Here is a 9396-nt window from a genome sequence, read left to right on the forward strand (position 1 = left end):
AACGTGGTGTTGTAGGGGTGCTGCTCCGGCACATCGATCCAGCCGTTCCGCCAAGGCTCCGCAGCATCCAGGGCAGCGACCTCGCTCAACCAGTCGGCGGTCTTGGGTTCCCAAGGCAAGTACTCCAGAGAATACCCAGGCATGGTCGGCTCAAGCATGAACTCGGGCTTCACCTCCGAGAAACCAGGATCCTGGCTGCTGCCCCACTTCCAGATGTACGGGACCACCTTGGCGCGTGTTGCGCTCGACCACGTACCTCGACCAGGCGGCTTTCAAAGTATCCAAGTCCTTCCTCGTCCGAGTCTTCCGCGCGGCAGTCCAGTCCATCATGTCCAAGTCAGCGGCAACTGCGGAGAACATAGTCTCCACTGCCTTCGGAAGGATCCAGTGATCACGTTCCCAAAGCGAGAAGCCAAGGTCGACGTTGTCCGAGTCGCCGCTCCCACGAAAATTGCTCCAGTACCCCATCACTCGAGTCATCGGCGAAGCCCGCTGGGATACCTTGGAGTCGGGATCAAACTCTGAAGTGTCAAAAAGACACGCTTGAGACGGGAGTCGCCGGCGAAGCTTCTGCCACGGATGATCAGGGTTTTTGTAGTCCGCGAATGCCGCGATGCCTTCAGGACTGGAAATAATTCGGAGATCCCGGGGCACCGGTGCAGGCAACCGAGCATTTAGCATCTGGGTCCAGCACTTGAGAGCCCCAGGACGCGTAAAAGGCGGCTCGATGTACGGCACAGCCCACTTAGCCACTTGCTTGGAAAATCGGACGAGGGGTAACTGACCCCGCGCCGGCGACGGTACCATCGGATGACGCCGGGGGCTGGAATCTGACCCAGAGGTGGACGACGAAGTGGCGACGACTCGGCTGCTTCCGGAAGACGCAGACTGGCGTAGAACGGAAGAACGACGGGGTTGTCGACGGTGACTCGTGTGAGTCTTCGGTGGGACAGGAGGTGTTTTCTTAGGCTCCACACCAGCACCTGAGATAGCTCCCGACGACTCGGAACCTGGGAGCTCCAAGAGAGAAGAGGATTGAGGGACGCCCACCGATAACTCAATCACTGGTCCAACGACCAAATTCTCCGCCTCCGAACCAGTGTCCGGAAACCACTCGAGAGAAGCGCCAGAATCAACGTGAACTTGCTCGGAAGGAGGAGAAATAGTGCTCGACGAAACAGCATCTTCATCCGATGACTCCACCACACGAGACGGCTTGCGGGAAGGAACAACGGGTGAGCTGTCCGACGAAGACTTGGCAGCGGCCCCGGAGAAGGCGGCACGAGCGGGCGGACCAGTAGATCGCTGAGAACGAGCCCATCGCCCCTTGGGTTTCCGCCTCGACTTGCCCTTGGACGACGAAGCCATGGAAGCACTCGGGGCTTGCACTGCCAACGCGGGCGGAGACGCTGCGGCCGCAGGAACACTTCCGGAAGACTTGACAACCTCCACCTCCAATTCCAAGCGCTCACCATCTTGAGAAGGAGCCCGAAAACCACCAGGAGCTGTCACCGAAGACTCACGGCTGCCACCTCGACGGGAAGAAGACGTACGAGAGCCACGGACAGCGGAAGCTGAGTCTTCGGCGGGGCGGCGAGGTCTCTTGCCCGGGCGACTGGCGGACGGACTGCGACGGAGTGACGAGGAACGAACCCGCTTTTGCGACGCCGGACGAGAAACAGAGCTTGACCGACGACGAACATGATGAGAACCGGCTTCCCTTTGCGAGGAACGCTTGCGTGAGCAACCAATCTGCGCAGCGCGTACAGCCCGGTCCGCTTCGATATCGGCATCACGAGTTCCCGGCGTCGTCTTGTTCGCCTCAGCCGACCGCTCCTCCGACGACAACTCAACATGAGAGTCCGATTCCAGGAAAGCAGCACGGGCCAAGTCAACGGCAATGGCATCCTCGGTTCGAGACGGATCCGCATTGGCCAGCATGTCCTTGAGGACCCGCCGAGTCTCGTGGCTAATGTCCAGCAGGTCCCAGTTCAACTCGCCAGTCGACAAACCTGTAAAGCATGAGTCATCGGCAGAATCAGAACACAAGCCAGCACATCCAGCAACACAACGACCAGTACGAACCTTCAGAGATCAGCACGAGGACGTCTGGATCCATGTCTTCAAACTTGACATGCGCCCGAAGAGTCCTGTTGGCGCGCGTGAGCCGCTTCACCTGCTCTTGAAGGTCTTCATTTCGGCGCTGGAGGCGAGTCGACGACGAGTCATCGCCGGCATCCAAGCGAGCCAGAAGATCGTGAAGACGCTTGCTCTGTGCAGTCGACGACGCCACAGCAGCCTTGAACACCGTCTGCTCGCGAGTGAGCTGGAGAGCCATACGCTTGCACTCGTCGTCAGCAACTCTAACGCGGTTCTCCAAGCGGGCGGCCGTCTCGGTGTGCGCATCCACGGCTCCACGAAGACCCTCCATCTCCTGGAGGTAGTGAGCCTCCAGGACCCGCAGACGCTTGACCTCTTTCTTGGAGTGCTCGAGTTCCGCGCGCGCTTGCTTGAGGAACACCATGGTGTTCTCGTGCTTGAACGACTCCTTCATCGCCGAGTTTTCGGCGGCAGCACGCGCAGCTTCAGCGGAGTGCAACTGACCTCGCATCACGGCCAAATCCAGATTGACGTCATCGTGGACCCACATGTTGGGCTGAGCCGCCGCCACCACGTCTTCCAGCGAGCGAGCAGCGGCCAAGCGAGAGCCCACGTGGCGGTCCCCACGAATATTGGGACCCTGGTGCAGAGTGACATTGAGACGACCGATGAGATCCAACCGAGGACCCAACACCGCGATCACGCGCTCCGACGCCTCAGCACTGGCTTCCATGACGATTTGCTCAAGGGCCTCACGCGACACCGTGATCAGCGAGTCGTCGGTGGTGGAACGACTGGCCTCAGCGCTCGAAGTAGAGTACAGAGCAGCTAGCTCCGACGACTGGATCGAAACTGAGTCGCCGGCAGCACTACCAACAGGCACATCAACCAGGGAAGTATCCTGAATGACAAGAAACGAAGGCAATAACCGTGAAGGTAAGCGAGAGCAGCTCAAGATCAAGGTGCCAGTCAACGAGACGTACCGAAGGAACAGCCGGAGAGGTGGCCAGAGACGCGGACGACTCAGCGGAAGCGTCCAGCGAAGCTTGGCTCGGCGTATCGCCGCCAGCGAGTGAACTCAACCCCGGAGATGACATGACAACCTGGGAAGCAGACGCACAAAGCCGCCAAGCATCAGCATCTCACGTGAAGCTAACAGAAAGCGAGAAGACGGCAGGAAACTCACCGTGGCCGAACTGGCCGTCGACTCAGCAGCGCTCTCATCCTCAGACACCGCCGACTACGAGGGAGCAGGAGCAGCAGGCGAACTACCAGCACCAAGCGAGCTTCCGCGACCTGGCGAAGACTGACCAAGATACCAAGATCCGGGTTAGGAGTGAAGACGGCAAGAGAACAAGAAGAAGACGGCTTACCCGGAGCGAAGACCGAGATACACCGAGAGCCTTGAGGGCCGAGTTCACGGCGGACTGGGCAGCGCGCGAAGAACCCACCATGGCACAGGAGCACCCCGACGCTCACCAGCACGCGGCTCGAGTCGCGGTGGGGGCAGTTGTGGTATCGGGAAATGAAGCCGAAGCCAAAACCCAAAGGCGGGACGAGGGACGAAGAAGACTCGAGGCGCCGGCGTTAACTGGCAAGTTACAACCCATCGCCAGTCATTGGACTAAACTCCCTGATCGCTGATTGGCCTAAATAAGCCGGTGACGATGACTCGTCGACGGTCCCAAGTCAAGCGCGGGCGGTTGCAGCTCGCTAAGTACGGTGCGAACCTACTGGCAAGATCCGAACCTATGAGTCGTCGGCGCCTGTCTCGAGTCGTCGGTGGCGTTTCAGCGGCCGTTTGAGTCGTCGGTAACGCCGCCACGTCGCAGAGAAAGCGCCGAAGAGTCGTGAGTTACAACTGGCGGTCCAAAAACGGACGCGTTTATACTTGATATTTGTATTGATCGATAGGAAACTTAAGAGAAGACCAGATAAGCCTTCGGGCAACAATAACAGAACAGCTTTTCCTCCCAACCACGCAAGGGCGACACCGGTGCCTGCAGTGAACGACCTGCAGCTCAAGGTAAACCTGGTAGGTAGGATTATGACTGTCGGTGGGCACATCTACTAGTGTAGCGTGTGTTCATCCCTGGCAGGGCCAAGAAAGTAGTGGCCGGTGTATTGGTAGCGACGAGTCGTCGCTAGGAACTGGAGGAGCGAGAGCGCACTCCATTTATTTCTTCCCGCCGGAGTATAGCTCCGGCACCCTCGTATCACGCCGTAAAAGGCCGGGACCCTTCCTTCTGAGGGCCTGCGAGGTATATTTTGTGTGTGAGAGCGTGCTAGCCTTTGCTCGTGGCTAGTGACGCTGAGTCTTCCGTCGGTCGACTAGCGGAAGCTCGGTGCACAGAGGAAACACCAACCCGGTGCAAGGGAAAGTTCCTGGCCCTTCAGGTTCTAACCCTAACAAGCCCATTGAGTCTTCGGTGACTTGGTGGTTGTTGTTGGTGGGGAAAGTGTGCCAATATATAAATTAGCGCGTGTTCCTACGCGACACAAGCTTCTTCTCGGAGCCGCCGCACCGCTTCTGGAGCCGCTTCAGTCACGGTGTCCATCGCTGTCGTGATCCAGCTCCAGGCGGTCCGCTCGGGGACATCGGGGACATCCGCCACTGTTGTTCAGCCCTAGCTCTTCTCTGCTGCGCGCAGGACGCACGCTCGCACTTGTTGCGGATACCGCTTGTATCTTGTGGGGGGCATGGCGCCAAACAAGAAGTGGGCTCGAAGAAGGTACGAGCGCAGCGTTCGCGCCAAGCTTCCCTCCTTTCTAAGTGCCTCTGCGGCGAACCAAAGTAATCCTACTATAGTGCATAACTCATCCGATATTACTTAGGAAAGGTCATTTGAATTCGAGCGCGCACATTTTGAATTTGAGTGTTGGTTTTGTGAATAACGCCGTGCAATGGTATGGGTTGTTCTTTTGAGCAATGAATCCGATGGTTGCTACTAGAATTGGGTGAAATGTATATTATGCAAGAGCGCTACGGCCCCCAGATCGAAGCCCCAGGCAACCAAAGCTGTGCTTACACGATAATATAGGATGCAAGGAAGAGTGAGAAACGGATACGCGTGCGTATATTGTTGTCGTTGAGCGCGTCATCATCGTTGGTGCTCATTCGCGAGTCAAACGGATGTACTTTTATCAGCCATTTTTGAGTCGGCGATAGATATATAACTAGGTCGTCTGCAATTTGGCTGGGAACACCTGTGTTGTGAAGTGCAGCTGCTGACATTAATGCATATTGCCATGACATGGTCGATCTTGAGTCATAACCATGGTGATGAATTCTTCAAACCCCTCACTTTATTCATCCCCATGGGGATGGGCACGTCATCGAGATAATATTTCGATCAAAGAGAACGCCATTTCTTGTCGTTGAGATTGACTTGCTGCATTTCTCGGAAAGTAGTGCGTTGCGCTGATGGAGAAGAATAGTTTATATGTATTAATAAGAACATATAAGCTATGTGAAAAACCTACACCAGAAGTGGCATTCTGATCCAGTGAAAAATAAACCTTCTCGTTCATTGTTCTGATTGCTGTAGAATCGGCGATTATACGCGATATGTGGAATCTCGTAAATTGGCGGGGTTCCAGTTTCTGAAGCAGGCCTAGGAAAATAATATTCTCGCAGCAATCATTTCATTGCCACAAATCAATTATTTATTACGATCAATCGTTTAAACCAGTGTAATATAGCATTGTTCCAATAGTAGGTAATATAATATCTTAATAGTCCACTTCACTGGTGGTGAGCTTGCACTGCTTGCGACTATCCATTTCACTGAGCTTCTGCTGCGCAATGTTCTCGGTCTTATACACTTTTGAATTCCCAAGATGGTTGACAGCAAGGAAATATGCGCGTTCTTCTACGACGATCTTGGCTCGGGCAGCTACGCGTGCAAGGAATGCGGCACCGCGAGGAAGCAGCAGATCGGCAGCGGCTACTCAAACTTGATGTCGCATATTACCACCAAGCACCCTCAGTACGAGGAGACATACGCGGCGGCGACTAGGGGCGGCAAGCTCCAGAACTTCGGCTTTGTGTCACAGGAGACGAACCACCGCTTCCAGTGGTTGCGGTGGGTCGTCGAGCGCAACCTGCCGATCACCGAGGTCGACGACGCGACCACGCGCTCGATGAGTAAGTGGCCGCCCATCTCGTCCAAGTCCTTGAAGCAGTGCATGCAGACGGTGGCGAAGAACGTGGGAGCAGCCGTCGGGTGTCCTGTTTGGACTGATGTTTGACGGCTGGTCCCGCGTCTCTATGCATTACGTTGGGCTCTACAACGCCTACGAGGTGGCGGGGGCTCGGCGCGAGCGCCTGCTCTCGATGTCTCTTCTCGAGGAAGGCAGACAGACCTCCGAAACGCACGTCGGGATGATCCGGCCGGTGCTCGACCTCTAGAACAAGACGACCGCCATGGTGGCGTTCATCGTGGGCGACAACTGCAGCACCAACCAGAAGATCGCCACGCTCCTCAGCGTCCCTCTGGTTGGATGCACCAACCACAGGTTTAACCTGGCAGGCAACCGCTTCGTCACCGACTATGAGCCTGACCTTGCCGTTCTCAACAGCCTCATGATCTAGTTGCGTCACTGCAACAACGCTGCCACCCTTGCTAAGTTCACGGATAGCCAACCTATCAAACGGAATGCTACCCGCTGGTCGTCAACCTATGCTATTGGTGCACGCTACGTTCGCATTCGTGATGCTATTCGGCAGGTCGAGGCGGTGGACGAGTATGACCCAAGTGGTGTGTCCCACAAAAATGGTTGCGCTACTTGACGAGCTCGAAAACTGGACACGGTGCGCCCGGCACTGCAGCACGAGCGCATCACGGTCACTGATGTGCGTCTTCCTTTCGACAGCGTCGTGGCCGGCTACCCGGTCATGGCCGAGCATGTTCGCGCCTCCGCCAAGGTCGTCCACTCTCCTCTCTTTGAGTCAGCTTTGGTCAAGGTCGGCAACGGCAACACCCTGACGGCCACCGATACACGCGCGGCCAAGTGCTTCGAGGCGACCAGCGACAGCGAGGACGAAGGAGAAGGTTGCGCCGGCGGCAAGAAGAACAAGAAGAAGCCGCGCTGCGACTGCGGGGTCGCAATCTTGCGCGACGGCAAGAAGCATCGTGTGTCAGCACGCACCAGCGTCCGTTACATGGCGCTGGCGAAGCTGATGCCGCCGACCTCGAGCACGGTCGAGCGGCTGTTCCCCACGCGCAAGTTGATAATGACTTAAGAGAACTTTGAGATGCTCGCTTTTGTCAATTGAACGGATAAACCGAGAAGTTTTACAAGTTTTTCGAGCTATGATTTTGGAGTATAAACTAGATTATCGCGACTGAGTGTCGCTGGTCTCAGTAATTCAGTCTAGCTTGAACCACACACCTGTACCCTCACTAGCGTACAAGTCCTCCTTGGAATTATTTACGGGATTACCGCCACCGTCACCATTTGCGCATGTTTTTGTAAATGGACATGAGCAAGGCGAGTTAATTGATGCTAGTAGCTCTGAAAAAAAATGAGCGCTCGCTTGATCAACTGCGTGCTAGCGTTCAAAACATGCATCGAGCTGTCGCTAATGCCAGGGAAAATCAAACTTTGCTGAACAAAAAGAAGGAACGCGGAGAAAATTTGGTGAATTTCTTGGTCGGAAATTTACTAACAGGAGGAGTTCTTGGAGGACGATGTGATGAGGCGAATGCGATGTCAATCGGAAAGTGAGCTATTGTCAACGAAAATAACATCCTGGTCCCCTACAATGTTTATTATCATGTTTACGGCTAATGGAGGCAGTAGGAACTGCCCAGCACTGCAGCAGGGTACCGGGTACGGTACGAACCACCCAGCAATCATTCCTATGCACTTCAACTTGCACATCATGCTGCACCGCACCATGATCACCCTGATAAGTGCGAGCGAACCATCTCGTGTATGGGGTCGGAAGATGTCTCGCCTACAGATTTTGTTCTGCGTTCTCGAGTAGATGAGAAACATCAACAAACTTCTAGTTACTTGGGTGGGACCGTACGTGATTACGGAGGCCCATCCTAGGCACTTTGTGGTTAGAAATTTAGTGACGGGTAAATCGAGTGATATGCACGCGTCACGACTGAAGTTTATTTTCCGATAGTGACCTACAAGTGACTGAAAAATTGCTAGAACATGTTGCAAGCCGAGGTGTTATCCTGGATGTTAACAAAATCAAGCAACACAGGTGGAATTCGGTGCGCAATGATTACGAGCTTTTTGTGAATTGGCGTGGTCTCGAGGAGATCGAGGACTCCTGGGAGCCCTTCACCTCTTTGGCACGTGACGTTGGAGTACTAGTGGAAAGATATATCCTGGCTGCACAAGATACGCAGTTTTCCGAGTACTGGGCTCGATTCCAGCGCCGGCCCCAATGTGACGGCAAATTGTTATCTAGATGATTGTTTCAGTGGCTACTAGTATAGTGTGTAATCGCTGGGTGGCCATTTAGCTAAATTATGCAAAACTTCAACAAGGTCAAGTTGAAATGCCATGCGACAGGACAGTTTGACTAGCGAAATATTTGATTAGCGAAAAATTCAGGTAGAATTTCTACTATGATATTTTGCCAAGCAAACTGTGGGTGAGGACACGTGGGCCAACTACGTTTGGCAGCGTTGACGGATATCGATGTTGCGCAACTGTGGACGAGGTGACAGCCAATTTTGGCCGTGTTGGTGGGTACCGATGCAGCTAGAGCTATGGCTTATTCACTGTACAGTGGATTTGTGTAGTGGGTCTAACTTGACTCACTACTTTTGCTTACACGTTGCGCTACGTGTATGAGGAAGCGCAAGTACTTAGTAATTACTTATATTACTTATATTTGAATACACAAATATAATTTAAATCAGATAAGACTCCAAGTGACTTAGATTAGGTAAAATGAGAACTGTATTGTTTGTAAATTGATCTTCCTCTAAAATCTGCTAAAAACTGTTTATCATCTATGAAAGGGGTTGGCAGCGGCTGGCTGTCAGAGCCCCGCTAATATGCATGTCTCTGATTGGTAGAAAGATGCTGCTTTCTACCAATAGGATCTTTTGGGTATGTGTGGACCACTCACTGTGGTGGTCCACTTCAATGTATCCATTGGTGTGTCTTACACCAAGGTGAGGAAGTATCCAAAACTTTTAACAGATAACCTATCTGTTAAATTCACAAGTGGCTTGTTGTAACGGGGTTACACGCACAAGTGGCTGCAAGCCACTTGTGAATTTAACAGATAGGTTATCTGTTAAAAGTTTTGGATACTTCCTC

At 53.9% G+C, this 9396-nt stretch overlaps 2 protein-coding genes across 2 annotated transcripts; both read left to right on the forward strand.

Annotated features, from left to right (window-relative positions):
• Positions 1–5940: 5940 nt before the first annotated feature.
• Positions 5941–6694, forward strand: IUM83_03385 (RWD domain-containing protein 3; the record flags this gene model as incomplete). Its single annotated transcript, XM_067927384.1, has 2 exons — positions 5941–6297; positions 6512–6694. 2 exons carry the CDS (start codon positions 5941–5943, stop codon positions 6692–6694), a joined length of 540 nt encoding a protein of 179 aa, XP_067791730.1.
• Positions 6695–6904: 210 nt separating this feature from the next.
• IUM83_03386 (WD repeat-containing protein 91) lies at positions 6905–7345 on the forward strand (the record flags this gene model as incomplete). Its single annotated transcript, XM_067927385.1, has 1 exon — positions 6905–7345. The coding sequence occupies one exon, from the start codon at positions 6905–6907 to the stop codon at positions 7343–7345; it is 441 nt and encodes a 146-aa protein (XP_067791731.1).
• Positions 7346–9396: the final 2051 nt, after the last annotated feature.

Source organism: Phytophthora cinnamomi (assembly GCF_018691715.1).
Source record: "Phytophthora cinnamomi strain GKB4 chromosome Unknown Contig38, whole genome shotgun sequence".
NCBI lineage: Eukaryota > Oomycota > Peronosporomycetes > Peronosporales > Peronosporaceae > Phytophthora > Phytophthora cinnamomi.